The sequence below is a fragment of the Calypte anna genome, chromosome 3, assembly GCF_003957555.1.
Source record: "Calypte anna isolate BGI_N300 chromosome 3, bCalAnn1_v1.p, whole genome shotgun sequence".
Lineage (NCBI taxonomy): Eukaryota > Metazoa > Chordata > Aves > Apodiformes > Trochilidae > Calypte > Calypte anna.
The window spans coordinates 82700422-82720492 of record NC_044246.1 but is presented as its reverse complement, the minus strand read 5'-3'; the positions used below and the strand labels follow the sequence as shown (position 1 = coordinate 82720492).

Genomic DNA, 20071 nt, shown 5'->3' with positions numbered 1-20071 from the left:
TACAAGAAGGATGAAGTGGCTCTGCGTGGAGTCAGTCAGGAGGCAGCACAATTCAGCCAGAACTAAGGTGTTCCCTATAAAACAAAACAAAACAAAGCAACCCTCAGGTGTCTCTAACCTGTGGAGGTCACACTTCGGGGATTTATTAGCTTGGGTAGTGCATGGTGTGAAAATACAGAGTAAGCTTGCACTCAGCATGGCATCCAGGCATTAAGAAATGGGGGGTAACATTTGGGTTGTTAGCACTGGCTGCCTGTGTGCACAGCACTTGGGTAACGTGATGCTGGTGTTCTCAGGGTGCAGGGTTACAGAAACCTGGTGTTGGGAGGTCCAGGTTTGTTCTCAGAGCAGTACAGCTCATTCAAAAGCTGCTGAGCCTGAACAAGTAAACTCAGCCAACTTAAACTGACCATGCAGAGAGCCAGATGGGAGTCTTTGCATTTATTATGCTTTTAATCCACATCCCAGATACCCTGCCAGTGCACTTGACTTGTATAACTATGAAAATATGTTGACAAAATATTGATGTCCTGTGCAGCTCAGATACTGGCTATCCTTGCCTTTTTTTACAGCTTAAGTCCTTCAGCAAATCTTTGTTTTATGGGTTGGTTTACGGTAGTATTTTGGTATGTATTAAAGACAGTTAATGGAAATATTTTGATGTTATTTAAGCCTATTGCTTCAAGGTATAGCAGAAAATAACTCTTTTTAAAATAATTTGAATTGGTGCTGAAGTCATTGTAGGTCATTAGGTAATACAGTTTTATACATTTTAGAACAATACCAAGATGCTGTAAAATGACAATTAGTGCTATTCCATAGGGTTATAAGATATTTTTCCAAATATCTTTTTCTATTTATACTTTCAATACAAAGAGTCTTTTTTGTCATATTGTATTCAATTAATTTGGAAAAATGAAGTTTTACAGTAAATTCTTATTTTCTCACTCAAATCTACAGGTTCTGAATCTTGAAAGCTAGAATAATTATATACAAAGTAGTAGCACACCTGGAAGACTGCCTTTTGTGAAAGAAAATACTGCATATTGCATATGTAATTTTTATAGGAATTTTCACTATTCTGGACATTCTGTCCTGTGTTTTTAGAGTTCTAGAATGGTGACAAAAGAATGAAACTGGGGGAGCAGTTTCTCTAGCAACTGCTCCGGTGGGTCAAGGGTTGGACTAGATGATCTCTGAGGTCCCTTCCAACCCGGCTAATTCTATGATTCTATGATTCTATGAAAAGTTCCTTTAAATTTTATCAAAGCATAATAGCTTCCAGTTAATTATGGAGACATACAGACTGATAGGTATATTTGGAGAAGAGAAGGGTATTACAAAGAGCCAGTGTTAATAAAATTCAGCTGAAAGAATGTTGTGAGAGATTAAAGATGAAAACCTGAGCTATTATTTGGGCATTAGACACTGTGCATGATAGCTACCCTAATCAAAAATGAAAAATGACTGTGGTGTTTCTCACACTGAGAATATTTCTAATTGTTTTGTTGCTCTCCAACGATCCGGACCCATATGCAGTTAAACAGAGTTGCATTAATTATTCTGAATGCTTGCTTTGACAGGCATGACCTTCCTGAATTTAATATTAAGGCATCAGTTAGTGGAGATCCATTTATGGATCCCATCCTTACTTTATCTGGAGATGACACCTTGTCACCTCTGAAGCTATTCCATTAAGTGTGGTGTAGATGCAGCAGTCTAGGGTTTGCCTATTACAGTATTACTTGGCTTACATACTTCTGGTTTTGTTCTCTTTGAAACAACAGTGCTTTTCCAAGCGTTCACCTGATTGGACTGAGAGAAAAGCAGATGCTTATCTAATCACTTTAATATTATACTTTCTCACTAAAATAAACCACTCTCATGTCAGTTAATAGCAATATTTGCTCAACTTAGCCAAACTTCTTAAATTTTGTCATTGTTAAATACCTGCATTTTATTCCTGCAGCAGTAGTTTTCTCAAGAGGTTTCATTGCTCAAGCTTTTATTTGTAAATTTTCTTAACCAACGTGGTGCTGGGGCCTGCAGGAATGATGGAGAAGCACTATTTGCAAAGGCCTGTAGTGACAGGATAATGGACAGTGGCTTTAAATCAGAGTAGATTGAGATTGGATGTTAGGAAAAAGTTCTTTACCATGAGGGAAAAAATGGAACAGGTTGCCCTGGGAGGTAGTTGAGGCCTCATCCCTGGAGATATTCAAGGTGAGGCTTGATGAGGCTCTGAGCAACCCCATCTAGTTGAGGATGTCCCTGCTTACTGCAGGGAGTTGGACTAGATGAACTTCAGTGGTCCCTTCACACCCATATTGTTCTGTGGTTCTATGATTCCAATTTCACTGACTTCTAATTTTGTCCAAAAGCATTTGCTATCCCTAGATTTCAATTGGAGCTGATTAGATTTTCTACCCATAATTTAAAAGGGAAAAAAAAGTATTTCCTTGTTTGAAAGAGCATTTGTCACGTTCTGTTGACTAAATAATGTGAAATTGCTTGGTTAAAGTATTTGACAGTGATTCCATGAAATAGGGAAATTTACTGGAGTACTATCTTACACATTTTTGTAAATGTGTGGGGTATGAGTCTGGTTTGGTTCAGAACTCATTCTCCTCGATTCTCTTGTAGCCCTGAGTTTAAAATCTTTGACTTTTGCTATGCTTATCCTGACTTTGCAGAGTTTGTGCCTACACTGTGGCCTTGCTTGCTATTTGCTTGATTTCCAGAGCCCTTGCTCCATGAGCTTCCTGAACCTCCTGTTTCTAAATGCCTATGTGTACATTTACATCCCAGGTTTAGACAAAAGAACTTTAAAATTAATGGAGCTTTGGAACTTTGACTCTCTTTGGAAAAGTATTTCTTTTGTGCCAGCTACTTGTGTGTATGTAAATGTTACATGTGATTCCATTTTGGGGGAAAAACGCCTCTAAAATCACATTTCTCTAAATTATTATTATACAAAAAAATAAATCACTTAACTCTGCAGCTATTTTGACTGGTTCGGTGTGACTTATATCCTATACATTTATTAGAACATTTGTCAAACCTCTGGTGTCTTAAAAACAATATTAATGCTAATCTATTCAGAAGGCTCAGAAATCTAAAGGGCAAATTTCCCACTACTAAAATCATGCCTTTTGGCTTTGTTGAGATGAAGTATGGCTTGTATGCTAACAGCAGCTACAAGGTATATTCAGCTTTATAAATGCATCCAATTTTGTAGTGCTGTGTTTCTGAAAGAGTGGTTGCTATCTGAATAAGGTGGCTGTAACAGGATGTTCAAGGCATACTGTATCACTCTGTGTTATCAACTTTGTACTGTAGAGTGATTAACCCAGGTGGTTAGCAGCTTGCTGTATGCCTAGATATGTATCTCATTAATACTGTTTGTAGCAGATGTTTGTTCTAATGAGTGGAGCTGAATGTTCAGACAGGAGTAGGGTTGGTTAAAATAATGAGACATCAGCTCTGAAAAAAAGACTGCTACCACTAAGAATAATAAAAAGCTATAAAATGTGTGTGGAATAATTCAAATTAATACAATCAAACAGGACTGGCTTCTATAATGATAAGATGTGAGCTGAGCTATATCCGAGCTATTAAGAGGCATAAGTTATTTTCCTTCATTTGCATGAGTACCTTTTTTATTTTTCACATCTGTACACATGCAGTTTTAGTAAAAAATAATAAATATGATCATAATACTGTGGCTGTTCAATTATGGTAAAGCAGCTATCCAAAAAAAGGGCAGAACAGGTAGTTCTTGCCAAAGCCTATTATATTTGAAAAATATTCATGCAGATTTTATGGCTTGCTGATGCCTAAATGTGAACAAGTAGGTAAAGAATGTAAAGCAGCTCTTTAGGGATTCCTGCTAATTATCTAAAAAGTGTTTGTAACAACCCAGGAGCATTTCAGAAGTCAGTTATTTTTTTCATAATCAGCAAATTACTTTACAAAAAAGGCCTATTCCCTTATTTTTTTGGTATCATAATACTAAGTAAAAATAGTAAAGTGTACTTAACTGTGTGATAAAAATGGTGGCCGGATTTTTTGACTGTGTTTATTAATCAAATAATTTTAATTTATTAAAAACATGTAATTTACTGTATTATTTAACTTGTGATAGCTTCCCAGGTTTTTTTAGTTTAGCTTTTTGTACAAATTCATATAATTTCTGTTTTTGTCAAGAACTTTAAAATTACTATCAGTTGCAACCTCCTCACAAACAAATTTGTGGCCATTACCTAAAGTGTTTTAAAATAATTTTTAATGTGTGTTATTAAAATACCATGGAGAAGATGTAAAAGAGTCTCCCAAGGTTTGCATAGGTTTTTTTCTTTCTCTATTTTGTGATCCTTTACATGAGGAGATGAAACTTACATGTGTGACTGAGAAATTACAGATTCCTACTATGAAGAGTTACCCTTAAGTGAATTGTTGCAGCAGTAACTTGTGCAAAGGGGAAGTCATTGCTGAAGAACAATTCTAAAAGAATGGAGAGAACTGAGAAACTTTTTTTTTTTTGGTTTGGATTTTTTTTTTTTTTTTGAAACTATGAGGTAAAAGAAACTAGCATATGTAGAGAAACAAGATAAACCAGGTGCCTCGAGTTGCCAAAGAGTGGGTGTGAGTCCACCTGTGCCTGGTTAGGGCAGGCCCCCTATTGCCAGGGGGCCAATAAAGGTGGGACACACACCCACAGAAGGCACCTCAGCTCACTCTGGTGTGAGGCATGGAGAGGCCAGCAGCTCGTTGAGCCTCTGGAGCAAGAAAGGCTCTTCCCGCTACACTTCTACCCTGGAAGCGCTGTGTGGTGGCTGGAGTCCTGGAAGAGACCAGCAGCTCGTCGAGCTTCAGGAGCAAGAATGGCTCCTCCCGCTACAAGCATGAAAAATGGCAGGAAGAAAAATGGTAGCCTGTCTGCAGATTGTTAAAGAAGAGATTGTTGAATGGGTTCATGAAAAACTATTATCCCTGAGAGGCAGGAAGAGGCTAGAGAGAAATTTGGGATAATAATGAGAACAGAGGAGGACAGAAAAGATTCGAGAGTAGTGCTAATCCAATTAAAAAACAAATCTATGCACTTGAGAACTCATTATTAAGAACAAGAGACTGGCTTGTCCTGAAAGGAGATGTAGAGAGTGGACAGATTATCTCCTGGGAGCAAAGATATTAAGGTGAAGTTGAACTTGAAGGAGACTCAGTTGGGAATGAGAAAGAAGAGGCTAGATTAATTTTCATCTTGGTACAAATGATATGTCCTGATTGTCATGGATGTGGAATTTTATGTCCAGTAGTGGAAAATGCTGGAAATTGAGGATTACATACATGATTGTTAGTGGATGCTTCTCTAATTCAGAAGAGGGAGACAAAAATGTAGGATGGTGAGGCTTGATGGGTGGCTTAAAAATGGCTCTTTTCCTTTGTGTTATTCCCATGAAAGTGTCAAACTGAGATAGTATTTAAAGAAAACTTGGAAGAAAGACCTTAGTTAAAAGGACAAAGGCTGCCAAATTTGTCAGGCACAATTTGCCCTTGGTGAAGCCATGCTGTTTGCCACCAGTCAACTCCTTATTTTCCTGTGTGCCTTAGCAGAACCTTCAGAAGGATCTGCTCCATGATCTTGCGGGGCACAGAGATGAGGCTGACTGACCTGTAGTTCCCCAGGTTTTCTCTTTTTCCAGTGGTTATGTTTCCCCTTTTCCAGTCAATGGGAACTTCACCAGACTGCTGTGACTTTACATACAGTGGAAAGCAGCTTTGCAGCTTTATCTGCAGATGGATCTCCTTAGGTCCCATGGACCTGTGGACTTTCAGGTTCTTTAGGTGGTCTCAAAGCTGTTCTGCTCCTACAGTGGGCAGATCTTGCTGTCTTATTTAGAGATCTATATTATAGACCAGGTCTGTTAGTTTAGTAGCTGTTTGGCTAGGTTGATTTTTTATTTTTATTTTTAAATCTTAATGCTGCATTTGGAGTGGGTGGTTTGGGTTTGCATTTTGATTTTGGGTTTTTTGTTTGTTTCATATATATATTTTTGGGGAATTTTTGGGGGGGGAGAGGAGGCAGGGGGGTCAGGAATGGAGTATTTATCCATATTGCATCCATATAATTCTGCTGCTCCTTCATCTTCTGCCTGTCTTTAAAATCATTGACTGTGTGAGAGGAACGAGTAAATGGATGTGACAGAACATACCATCTGACATCTGGATCCAAATTGACTTGAGTGGACAAAGAAGGCATTTCTACTAAGAAGGCATTTTTACTATAGGTTATTTTCTTTATTATTATATTATATATTAATTATTATATTTTATTTATTATTATATTTTTATTATAGCTCATTTAGATGTGCCTGCAACAGTGCAAAGACAAAAAAAAAAAAAAAAGGTAGAAGGAAGCTCCCTGTTTTTGGGTCCCTCTCTGAAGTGGTTAAGGAGCACTGCTGATGTGATGCTATACAGAAGGTGTATTTGGTGAAGTAGCAGGCTTGATGATTCACAGTTCTGAAGCCTTTTGACAGCTCATGAAGTTTTATGGTCACAATTGGAGCTCTTTGAAAAGTACTGCCTAACTCATGATTTATATATAACTATGTGAATAGATGGACAGACTGTCCATAAGCAAGTTGTCTTCTTGCAAGTTTATAAGCAAGTTTTTTTGTTTATTTGTAAATAGTTAATGCATTAAAATGCTTATTATGTAGTTTGTGCTATGAATACTAATTTGACAGTATTCAACTTCAGTCCTAAAATGTTCTAATTAGATCAAGATAAATGGTATGCCTGCGTGTGTACCTAATGTTCAAGCAAACAAGTATCAGTGATTACTGGTTTATTTATTTATTTTTCTCTCTCCCAGTCCACTTTTAATAGTGGAACAGCACGTCCTGTGTTGCTGTTTCTCTTGGGGGGTGGTTTACAGGCGCATCCATGAAGTGTAATGGCTTTAAGCTTTTTCAGGGAAGAATGACATCCCATTTGCAAGATTTAACTATCCAGATATATAGGGCAGCCCTTTCCCTTGTAGCTGATCTTCTGATCTGTGAGCATGAATGGCAGCTGTGATCTTCTGTGGCTTGCACCTGTGGTGTGGACAGAACTGACCCAGCATATTGGGTCATTTGGTGGGGGTTGGTCTCTTTTCCCAGACCACTTTCAACAAGACAAGGGGGCACGGTCTTAAATTGTGCCAGGGGAAGTTTAGGTTGGATATTAGAAAGAATTTCTTTATGGAGAGGGTGATCAAGCATTGGAATGGGCTGCCCAGGGAAGTAGTGGATTCTCCATCCCTGGAGATATTTAAAAAGAGACTGGATGTGGCACTCAGTGCCATGGTCTGGTAACTGCAGCGGTAGTGGATCAAGGGTTGGACTCGATGATCTCTGAGGTCCCTTCCAACCCAGCCAATTCTATGATTCTATGATATGTTCTGGCATAAATCAGATCAAAGTTAAAGGGACCTCCTTTTTCAAATTTCTGGTACTCTTTGCTGCATTATGGGCCTCTATGAGAGAGGTTATGGTTCTTTTGCTTGGGGAAAGAAGGAGTGTTACTACTCCTCATCTGATGATAAATCAATTTGTTTTTCTTTCTAACACCGTTGTGTAGCTGCTGCTTTGCAGAGTTTTTTGCTTTAGGCATTAATTTCCCTCTAAATCTCTAAGATGCTTCCTGACTAAAATTTGTTGAGGAGAGATGGAGTCAAACTTGAGTTCAAGCAAGCTTAAAGCTCAGTATCTGCAATACTAATAGTTCTACTTACAAAAAAATTCAGTAGTTAAGTTAAGCTTGAGACATAATTTATTCCACTAATCTATTACCTTAAAACAAAAAGTAATCGGAGCATTATGCTGTGATGCTATTTTCCAATAGTGTTCTTCCCTCTAATGTAGAAATGTAGTTTAATATGTACTTGTACACTAGCATCATTCAAATTTGGGTGAAACAGAGAGAATCTGGTATTTAAAATAATTCTGTTGCAATTCAGTAGCAGAATCTGTATGCTGACTTTTCTAGCTGGTTACCAGTTCTTTTGTTTTGCACCAGACACATCATAATTCACTATAGGAATAACATTTAGGAGCTGTAGATTAATATGCCCTTCATTGCAGGTCAAATAATGATAACAAGATTACTTCAAATTTAACTCATAAGGTTTAATATCCTTTTAGAAATAAACAAAACCCCCACAGCACTCTAACTTAATTAAAACCCTGGAAAGCAGTCAAAGAAGAGACTGTAACTGGATAGTCTGTTTTAACCTTGCTAAATTCTTGATTTTACCAGTTCTGTTGCAGAGTTTCACAGTTTAGTAAAACTTTAGATAGAAAATGTAGCTTAACATTAGCTTTGAATTTGCCATCTGTTAAATTAATTAAAGACATCTTTATCCTTGGTTTATAAACAGGAAAAACTGAAGTTTGAACTTAGTCTAAGCCGTGATACCTCATTAGGAGAAATGCTGCCACTTTCCATGCTTCTTAAGCATTTTTTCATGCTCCGTAGTATTAGTGTTATCTCCTTTATAGAAACCTTGCTTATTAATCCTGGTGCATGGTGTATCTCATCTGAGAGAATACCGCTAAGTGGTATAATGATACAGTGTGATTTCTGTATTGTGTACAATCCTATTAGTTAGGTGACCTGACGATTTGTTTGCTTTTTTGTGTGCGTTTTGTTTTTGTTTTACTGCAGATGCATTTCTGTGCTCTCATTGACCCTTAGAAGAATAGAAAAGTAGCTGCTATGTTGGCTTTCCCTGCTGGCAGAGTGACTTTAGAACCTTGTAAAGTGGGGAAGTGTGGTGATGCTTCTCTTCCTGCCCCTGTCCTGGGATCTTTTCGATATTGGAACTTGGATTGTTTGTTATTACTGTGTAGGGCATTCTGAAGGTGGTGTCAGCTGGAGAATAATTGCCTCACTTTTAATGATTTTCAGAGTTGTAACAGTCACACAAATACCTTCTCTGGACCTTGGGTTGCCAAGGGGAGCAGGTGAAAAGGGAGATGTGCATTTGGGTTTTAAAGGAGAGTGGTGGCTGGCAAGAATGAGTTTGAAGTTGAGGGAGGGGAGTAATGGAGGAGACTGATGAGCAGCAGAGATTATGGAAGAGCAGATTACCCCTATAATCTACTGAGTATCTGCTATTCTACAGTGGCAGTTTGTGAAACACTTATATTTATGTGGAGAATACCACCTTAATTGCTTTTGTGGTTATGAAGTTCTGTGGTCTCAAGTAAGCAGGATGAATTGATGATTATCACTTTGTCAGTATCTAGAGGTACTTAAAAGATTGGTAGGTGTGGTGCTTAAGGACATGCCTTAGTGGTGGCTTGCCAGTGTTAGGTTTACGGTTAGACTCAGGGGTCTTAAAGATCTTTTCCAACCTAAATGATTCTGCCAATAATGAAATGAAGCATAGCTCTTTCACTGTGATACATGAGGCGATCAGTAAGACAAGAAATTTTTTTCCATACTAGCATCAAGTCAGGACAGCAAGACTTTGAACAAATAATTTAAATCATGAAGTTTGCTATTGGGAACCTTCTAATTTTGGATGAAATTTGAGGTTGGCAGAGGAGATATGCTAGGATATCTTTCTTAACTCTTAACATGAGTACTGAAAACCATTCATTCTTTTGGAAAAAGAATGAATAAAATAAAAAATAAATACAGTAAAATAAATTGTATTATAAATATATATATTGTACAATATATTTTATATTGTATTATTATTATAAATATATAAAATAAATTGTGCAAGATAACTTTTTTCATAATAGTTGAAGAATAAATATTAGAGTTCAGGTTTAAAAAAAAATCACACTGGGATTGTTAAAGTAAACTTCTGGGTAGCTGCTGAATCTGCTGCAGATGCACAACCTGATTTGAGGTGTTGCTATGAGCATGCTTTAAAATCTAATGCAGATTGAGAGTCAGGATCCAGCACAGTTATTGAAGCATAAGGATCTGTTAATTTCACCTTGAATAGACACCTTGCAGTTACAAAACTTAATCAGAAGCTAAATTCTATCCTCTTTTGAGAATGGAGAATTGGTGGAAAATTTTGTTCATGACTAATCCAGGTACTTCTGGATTAGTAAGAAATAGAGATACATTTACTTACCAAAAAGCAGCTTAGTAACACAGTATTTTAATAGTGAAAAAAAAAACACCTTGATTGTAGAAGCTACATTTCTGTCATTGATGAAAAGGCTTTACTTTAAAGCATTAGGATTGTAGTGAGAGGTAAAAATAGATCAACAAAGAAGGTTTTCTCTTTCTAAAATTACAGATTTGTATAAATTAACAGAAGTTGTTAATGGAATCCGAGGGACCGAGGAACACAGTCCGGAATAGATGAGGAATGGCATTTCTGCTGAGTTCAAACGTTTATGGAAGATTTTTTAATACCATATAAAGGGAATATAATTTTTTTGACACAGGAATAATAGTAGATGTCATACTTCTGGACTTTGACAAAATGTTGATTTTTTATAGAGATTGAGGCTAATGAAGATTGCTGGAACTGTAAGATAGGCAAAGATGGGGCTGAAAGATAACAGCAGTGGAGTGTACAAGCAAATGAGGGAGGCAAGCAGCTGAATTCACTGAGGAGCAGAATAATAAAACTGGAAGGATATTTAGTTGTGGAAAATGCAAGGTCATGAATAAGAAATTTTGGAGCTGGAGGATGTTAATTGGAAATGACCGTCAGTCTGAATCTAGGGGGGGTTTCTGTTTAAAATATTAAGGAGAGCATTGATGACAGAATTTAACCTAGAAGTATGTGAGTGAAATGCAAAGTGTTTCTGTATTCAGAGCTGGCTAACTTCCAAGGGCCTGTGCATGTGGTTTTAAAAAAGTTTGTTTAGAATTTGTATTGTCAAGTCAAACACATCACTCTACAGCTGCTTATGTGTAGCTGATAGGCTGTGTACTTGCACACATGAGAATGTGTGTACGAGTTTGAAAATGGTATTTGTGACAGAGTTGTCAATGTGCTGATTAAAAAGACCTTGTTCTCCTTTTGTTTACACACTTGAGATAAATATTATGAGTCTTCACATAACATCCTGTGTTAGTGTCCCCGTATCCAGGCTCTGTCATCCTTCAGAAGACGGAGTTTGAAGGCAGCGATGATTGCCAGCAGCAATTAATATTTGAGAAGAAAGCAAGCTGAGCCTTCCCCATTTATCAGGACTTTAGGGTGTATTGCTCCATCTGCCACAGGCCAGCTTCAAACTTGTCTAATTTAGGCTGTTACTCTAGATCCAAGAGCACGGCCTGCATTCCAGCCAGGAGAGGGGACTGCAGCAGCTTAGTGACACAGATAGATGATCTCCTACTGTCAGTGGATAGAGGGCAGTCATTAATTTTCATTGTCCTGGCCTTTCTCTACAGCATTTGACACATCTGGCCAGAAGTCGATGCTGTCTTGCCAGGAGGGAGTGGCAGGGTGCAGAGTAAAGTGCTGAAGTGGCTTGGCCTCGTCCTAGGTGATCGATCTGCAGAGCAGCCACATGCTCGTGGTTTTGAAGTGCTGCCAATCATAAAAAAGGGAATTAAGAAATTGAAAATGGCATCTGCAACAGGATTTTGCTGTCGCCTCTGCGTCAGTGAACATATTAGTGATGGTAATTGCTGTTCTAAGTTGGGTAATGCTTATTTGTGTGGGAGGGCAGAGCTTTCGCAAGACTGAATTTGAGGCTGTGTCATGAACTCCCCTGGGAATGGAGAGCTGCCATATATTTTGTGCTCAGATGTAATGATGGAATTACTTATTTTTTATGTTCTTTAATGTGATAATTCAGACACAACCGTATTTAAAAAGCAAAAAAAAAAAAAAAAGGCAACGATTATGATACTTTGATAGTTTGTCTAATGAAACACTGAATTTTTAAGCTTCCTTGAAAAAATATTTCTAATAATTTTGCTACTTTTAGATTTTTTTCAGGAAATTGGTTTTGTACAGAAGTCAAACTCAGAAGATGAGGTCTCAAAATTTGAGGAAGCTGTGCTATATTTTTATTGTACTTAGGGTTTTAAAATCCCTATGAAGTACAAAATTAACATGTATAAGCTTATTGCTAGGATCGTTGCTGAGATTTTGGCTGAGAAAAAGAGATCAAGCATAGGTAAAGGCACATAAAAAACTGAAGTTAGTGGCAAAACGTTGGTGTTCTGGGAGATGAGTTTCACCAAAAATGTGTTAATGGCAAGCACTATGCTGTATGTGAAGTGTGGTGTTGGGGAGTATTTTCAAAGCTGGTTCTCTGGTGGGTGTAGTATTGGATTTGAAGCTTGTGAGACTAGTTGGCTTTTTTTTCTTGTTCCTGATTTTGAACGACTGTAGGTTGAGGCAGACCAAGTAATTTACCTTATTTTGCTTTTAATACATTTTCTTTGAAGTGTACTTCTAGATTTAATGGTGGAAAATACTAAGCATTGACATAAAGGACAAGCCTCAGTTTTTAACTTACCATTTTCAGTGTCACTTGAGTCAGCTTCAGAATTGTGTTAAAAAAAAAAACAAAACAGGAAACCCACCATCAACAACAAAACAAACTAAATTAAAAATCAAGTGTAATGAAGTCAATCTTCTAGCACCTATTTTGGGCCCAGCTGATGTGGACTGCGTGAACAGTATATATGTGGAGGCAAATGAGCCTTTGAAACAGTTGCCTTTGATTAGGCTAAAAATAATTGATTTCTGAAGAAAAAAATCTTCAAGATGGTATTTGGTAGTTGACATTTTTAAAAGTTTAAATATTAAAGTTATTAATATGCTCTGGTAGTTGATCTGCTTGTGTAATGCCAAGAGCTGTAACTCTATGCTAATTCAATTTTCACTCTATTTCCTGAATTAATGTAATAATACTAAAGTCCAGGAAAAATTAATAATGGACCTTACTTCAGGACAAGAAGTGAATTAAAAGTAGCTTCTAGTGAAACTTGAGATTTTATCATTTCTATAGCTAGGTATTTTATCTGCATGTGAGATAAATCTGTGGAAATCATGACCCTTAGTTTTTTAATTTGCCTGTCAGAGCTTTTTCAGTGGAAAGCAGCTGATTTGTAGTGGCTGGATTGGCAGTTTGGAGAGGTGATGTTTATTGCTGAAACTTGATTATCTGCTTTTATGTACAGTTATCAAAGGGGAATGAGCCGTTCTGTTACAGCTCTTGTTGCTGCTCCACTCTTGCTCTTTGATTCAATAGTCTTGTTTTAAATTCATACAGGATTACAGAATCACAGAACTATCAGAGTTGGAAAGGACATCTAGAGATCATGTAGTCCAATTCTCCCACTAAAGCAGGATCACCTAGAACCATCTGATACAGGACCATGTCTTCTTTTGTACTTACACAAGATCTAATACAATGGGCCCTGGTTATTAATTGGAGCTTTTGGGTACTCACACAATAGATGTAATTACTAACAAATATACTTCTGTAATAGCAACTAGCTAGCATTCACAGTATGCAATACAATGCCTGACAGTTAAGCTTCTATGTGCTCTTTTAGTTCCTACTAAACGTGTTCTAGAAAGCATCGTTCTTCTTTCTTTGTCTATGTGGTGTTGCCCAGAGGGGCTCTATTTTGATTTAAGTGCTTATGTTTCTAATACCTTAAGTAACTTAAAATATAATCAGTCAGTGAATAATGTGAATAATAATAATGGTTCATGTTGAAATAGTAATCAGAAAGGTACTGATCAGCAGTCTACAAGATTTCTTCAGTAAAGCTTGAAGTGTCATCTGGAGAAAATGTAAAGACTGATGTTGCTGAGCATCTTAAATGATGTTTTATGAATTAAATGATCAAAAAAACCCCAACTAACCAACTAAACCTCTCATTAATGAATAAATTCAGTTCCACCAAAACTTTAGTATGGTTGCATATCTCTTCCTTCTTGGACATTTTCAATTATCATCTGCTCATAGAGCACTTTGATTGTCAGAGCATCCTTGAGCAAATTTCTTCAGTCCTATGTTGGTAATAATTAGAATTTTGACAAGTTCTATTGTTTAGACCACATTCAGAGTTTTTTTCTTTCAAAATTTCTTTCTTTCTGAATGAACACATTCAGAGTTTATTAAATTGGGAGTAGGAGGTGTTTTCAGCCTTTCATTAAAAAAAAAAAAAAAAAGGAAAACCCTAAAACTCTTTCAAAACAAATGTATCTTGCTCAGTCTTACGTCTTTCCCATGCAGAGGACTTTTTCAGCTCTTAAGTGAGGCAAATATATTATCGAAAGGCCCATGACAAATAGCTCTGCATTAAAGTAATTTATTGTTTTGACACTAAATGTTGAGATTTTTTTTGGTTTTGTTTTCAAGGTAAGCATATGATGATGTTTCTCAGTAGCTTTCTGAAATAAAATATAATTATGATTCCTGGCAATCTTTGATCTCAGATCTTTTGCATACAGTCATAAGACTTACTGTTGTCCCTCTCATTTAACATTTATGCTACAGAGAGCTAACAGTGACAAATTTTAAAAAGAGGAAGGGAGAAATTATGGGAGAATGGAGCATTAGTGCTGTGGTTTGAAAGTCACTTTGAAGTCGACAGTTGAAGTTGGAAGTTAATAGCCTACCTCTAGTGCTCTTTATTTCCATACGTTTTGTCTTGAGTGAAAGATCTAGAAAAAGTGGTGGTGTGATAGTATTACTTTTGATGTTCAAGTAATAGATTTTGATGAAATCTTCTGTATGTTGTCTGAACCTATAGATGTTTTTGGCTGCTGAAAACAAAGCTTTCAGCTGCTAGTGATTTTGTATTTCCAGTGCAGTTCCAAGTTCTTTTATTGTACCACATTTGTAATGGTGATGTACATATGGCTTACTATAAGTGCTAGATCTCTTGTAGCATTAGATGCTGTTTTGCTATTGACCCGCGTTACAACGAAAGCATGGACAGCTGGGAATATGAGAATGTAGAGATGACTAATTAAGCTTATTTATAAAATTAAAAGTAAACTACTACTTATAGCGTTTTTTCTGTTACTTGCACACCTCTTCTTCCCTCCCTGTGTTTTCTTTAATCTTTGAGGAAAACATAACATGCTCTCACTTTTAGTTTCAAATAAATTTACATTATTTAAAAAATGAGTGTGTTTTGTAGGTTATTCTTACTTCTGAAGAGCTGGTGCCAAGTTATCTAGTTGAAAGTATATTGAATTTTTTTTTTTTTTTTTTTTTGTGAAGTATCCCATGTGCATCTTTTAGCTCTTGTAATTTTGTATTGATTTAACCTACTACCTCCCCTCCCACTGACTTTAGATTTTCTGTTCATAAATATATATGGCTGGGGTTGCTTTTTGTTTGTTTGAGTTGGTTTTTTTGCAATGGAATCATAGAATCATAGAATTAGCCGGGTTGGAAGGGACCTCAGAGATCATCAAGTCCAACCCTTGACCCACCGGAGCAGTTGCTAGACCATGGCACTGAGTGCCACATCCAGTCTTTTTTTAAATGTCTCCAGGGACGGAGAATCTACCACCTCACCGGGCAGTCCATTCCATAGCCTAATCACCCTCTCCGTGAAGAAATTCTTTCTAATATCTAACCTAAACCTCCCCTGGCACAACTTAAGACTGTGTCCTCTTGTCTTGTTGAAGGTCGTCTGTGAAAAGAGTCCAGTTCCCACCTCGCTACAGCCTCCTTTCAGGTAGTTGTAGGCAGCAATGAGGTCTCCCCTGAGCCTCCTCTTCTTCAGGCTGAACAGCCCCAGCTCTCTCAGCCTCTCCTCATAGGGCCTGTGCTCGAGTCCCTTCACCAGCCTGGTTGCCCTCCTTTGGACCTGTTCCAGGACCTCTACATCCTACTTAAACTGAGGGGCCCAGAACTGGACACAGTACTCGAGGTGTGGCCTCACCAGCGCTGAGTACAGGGGCAGAATCACCTCCCTGGACCTGCTGGCCACACTGTTCCTGATACAGGCCAGGATGCCATTGGCCTTCTTGGCCACCTGGGCACACTGCTGGCTCATGTTCAGCTTCCTGTCAATCCAGACTCCCAGGTCCCTTTCTGCCTGGCTGCTCTCCAGCCACTCTGTCCCCAGCCTGTAGCGCTGCATGGGGTTGTTGTGGCCAAAGTGCAGGACCCGGCACTTGGCCTTGTTAAACCTCATCCCGTTGGAATCGGCCCAGCTCTCCAGTCTGTCCAGGTCCCTCTGCAGAGCCCTCCTGCCTTCGAGTTGGTCCACACTTCCTCCCAGCTTGGTGTCATCTGCGAATTTGCTGATGATGGACTCAATCCCTTCGTCTAAGTCGTCGATAAAGATATTAAACAGAACTGGGCCCAATACTGATCCCTGGGGGACACCACTACTGACCGGCTGCCAACTGGATGCAGCCCCGTTCACCACCACTCTCTGGGCCCGGCCCTCCAGCCAGTTCCTAACCCAGCACAGGGTGCTCCTGTCCAAGCTGTGGGCTGACAGCTTTCTCAGGAGAATGCTATGGGGGACGGTGTCAAAGGCTTTGCTGAAATCCAGGTAGACCACATATGTAACATCATGAAGTACTTGTGTGTGGAGAAACACTAGTTGAGTCATTCTATAGTGAATTATAATTATAGTCATAATGCTGAAAGAAGGTATTTATTTAAGTTGTATTTATTTATGCTGCACCTGTCCTGATTTCTAGAGGCAGGATCTGTGCAGGTAACAGGACAGCTGCCTGTGTAGATCATTTGCCTGCAGGGTTTCTGGAAGATGCTTGTTTCTTTTTTTTGACAGCAGAGATCCTGTGGGCATTACTTGTAAGAGCAATGGTGAGTTTTAGAAATGGGTACTAATAGTTCATTACTTCTTCATAATCAGTGCTTATTAAGGAGAAATGGAAGAACTATGAAAAGTGCTTTTTTTTTCACCCGTGTGTATACAGTGTATTTGAAGACTTTTACAAGTATGAAAATTTAATTGAGTCTTCAAAATAGGCTTAATTTCTTTCAAAATGTTCTGGTGTGAATGTTGAAACTCCTGTCATCTTTTACTTTTTCAATCAAGTGTTTCCCTATTCTCTAAAGGAAACTGTAACATGATCTGAGTAAGTTTAGTTGTTCTGGGGAGGTTTGTGTCTTCTCCCTACTTATATTGAGAGTTATTCAAGAACATTAAATGTTGTAAAATTTTAGAACCACAAAACTATCTTGAGAGTTTGTAGTGCTTCTGTTCCCTTCTGGGATATCTGTGATGTTGACTTCTCTCAGAACTTCTGTAATAACATTTGTATTTATAGCATGTGTGTGTGCGCAAGGTAAAATGAAAGGATCAGTAAAAGAAAGCCTTGGGGTCACACTCTCAGTTTTGTTGTAGACCCCCAGCAGTGTTAGTTATGGCATGATCAGCATAAGTTCAGTAACAGCATCTCAGGTGGTAATTAGTATAACTGACATAACCAGGTTTGATTGAGACAAAGACTTAATTTCAAGCCTTTGGCTCAGCTTTCTCTGCACACTTAATTTATTGCATAGCTGTTAAGCCCTAGTGTTTTTCTGTCTGACCTTTTAATCATATCATGATAACTACATTGTTCTTTGAACTGGCCTTACCAAGTACAATCGCTTCTTACTGGTTCAAAACAGACACATTTCTGTGGTTTTTTGCTTTCCCATCTTTCTGAGCTCCCCAGCAGTTTCTGTCTACCACATCAGATTTGAGCTGCTGGTCTTCAGTTTTGGCTTCTGTGGTTTATGCTCAGCACCTTTATTACCCCTGATTCACTCCCAAGGTGTTGATTTGTTGCAGCTGACCTTTGATAACAGTTTCCACTGAAATTTCTTCAGTTTATTTCCTCCAGTCAGAAGGTGTTATCTCCTAGGCAGCCACCTAAGTTTGGGAACAACTTTTTTCTGCACAGCTGCCTTGTTATTCTTCCTGAAACTCTGCTTTAATATTGCAAAGATCAGAGAAAACTTTACCAAGGTAGCTTGGGTGTGTTACAGCTATCATGCTATTTAGGGTGTCTTGTGGTTTTGGGTTTTTTTTCCCTACTGTTTTTTTTTCTTTCTACTTGTTCACTGTTTTTTCTTGTATATAGAACGTTGCCTCTATAGAGCAGTCTTCATGGGATTAGCAGAGAGAAGTCTAAACTGATGCTTTAGGCTCCCGGGTACAGTCACAGTGTTGAGATTTTTAGAAAACTGAGTTGTCTGCAACTTAACCAGGCTCTCGAGTTGCTGGTGATAGTGTAGTAAGCTTTGGGGTTTCCTTTGTGCAAGGTGAGAGGGCTGCTGGCTAAATTTGTCAGTGTGTTACTGAAAAGTGACTCAGTAGTTGGCTGAGACTTTGCAATGCTGCAGTGTTAGATAATCAGTGGTAGGCAGGAAGGGTGTTTCTTCTGAATGAAACTGCAGTTTTATACTGGGCAAAGTCCTGGTCCACTTATGGAAGGAAAAAACTCAAGGAAAAGATATTTTAGTGGAATTGAGCTGAATTAGCTTAATGTATTTCTTGCAGCAACCAAACCTCTGTTATTTTCTATAGGTTTTTAAGCATCGTTTTGTCTGCACACAGCAACATTGTTTTTTATGTGTACATATATTTCAGATATTTTCTTTGTAATGATTGCATTGAACTAAATTATCTGTCAACCCGAAACAACAGGTTTAAACTTATAACTGTAAACAACAGGTTACTTATAACTGTAAAACATTGCTTCTAGAATGCTTCTTAATTATGTCTGTCATTACTTCATTTTTAGCACTTGATAAATAAAATAGTAGAGCTTTAGAGGATATACTTTTAAATATAATATCCTAACATTGCCTTTGCAGGTACATGATGCTGATTGATGGCAAGAATGAAGTTTATATGATTGATAGAGACAATTCCATTTTTCATGTGTCTAACCTGGAATTTCCATTTCGTAAAGATCTTCATGCACATCTAACAAACACCCTTCTGGATGGGGTAAGGCACATAATATATGATTACTGTAACAATTTCAGTGCTGTTTACTTTTGTTCTGAAACAGGGCAAAGTTTTTAGGTCTGGATCAGTGATTCATGGGATTTCAGGAGTATGAATTCAGTCACTGGGTGAATGTGGGAATCACATTTCATAAGTAATTTCTTATCTACAGAACAGCAGTGATAACTGCTCTGGGGGGAGCTGTTTGTCTTTGAAATAAATCAAGGTACTGAGGTGACATTCTCTGACTAAAGGAAAATGCATGAAGAGAGAATCTAAAGAAATAAATGCAGAACTTCACTCTTGCTTTATATTTTGGTGCAGTAAACACGGTCAGTTTAATCAATTTAATGTAAATATTTCTAAAATTTATTATCTTTTTTAGACTTCTGTGAACAGATGACTTGGCTTCTGTCACCTTTATTTTCAGCTCATCTGAATTGATTACTGATTCAGAAATGGTTTAGTTACATTTGTTTAAGACTTAAATATTTCTAAGTTGACTTTCCAATTTAAATTATGTAAACTTGTTAGTGAACTTTGTAGGATAAACAAGCTGTAAAACATTTGTATTTCTTGTTTGAAGGCTGGTCTAGGGTGTTCTTGCTAAGTTTTTTCAGAACAGTAGCTGAAGGCAGGGATTACTCTTTTCTTGACCTTCCTGTTTTAGATGCACAAAAGAACATTAGCTCTTATACTAAATACCTGTCAGTGCAGATGTTAAATAAGTTTCCTATCATGATGCAATATCATGAAAGGCTCTCTGCATTGCTTTCACTCTTGCTTGCTGAAGTACTGAATATCCAAAATGATCTTCCATCTTGGTTTTCTGAAGCCTAACACACCTTTCAGGTATGGGGGAGCATATTGTCATTGTTAACTGTCTTTCGTTTTTCAGATCTTTGTTCTCAGCATCCTTTAAATGTCACTTCTGTAAATGGTCTGTCTTACTGAACACATATTTACATGTGAAACATGTATAAATCAAATCTGTGAGGATAATTATTGCAAGGAACAATGCCCTCTCTCAGGGAAAGAGGAGCAGATAATGGAGTATTTTTTTCATCACCTCTGCCTCACTGAAAAACTTAAAACATAATGCAAGAAATGCCATGCTGTCAGCTCAAAAGTG

General features: G+C 37.8%; 1 protein-coding gene across 1 annotated transcript in view; it reads left to right on the top strand.

Moving 5' to 3' along the window:
- The window catches only part of RNGTT (RNA guanylyltransferase and 5'-phosphatase), a 167613-nt gene that overhangs the window by 24257 nt on the left and 123285 nt on the right, over positions 1 to 20071 (top strand). Inside the window, exon 9 of the mRNA XM_030448061.1 lies at positions 18804 to 18939. Within this exon, the coding sequence (XP_030303921.1) occupies positions 18804 to 18939 (136 nt within the window). The remainder of the gene's footprint in view (positions 1 to 18803; positions 18940 to 20071) is intronic.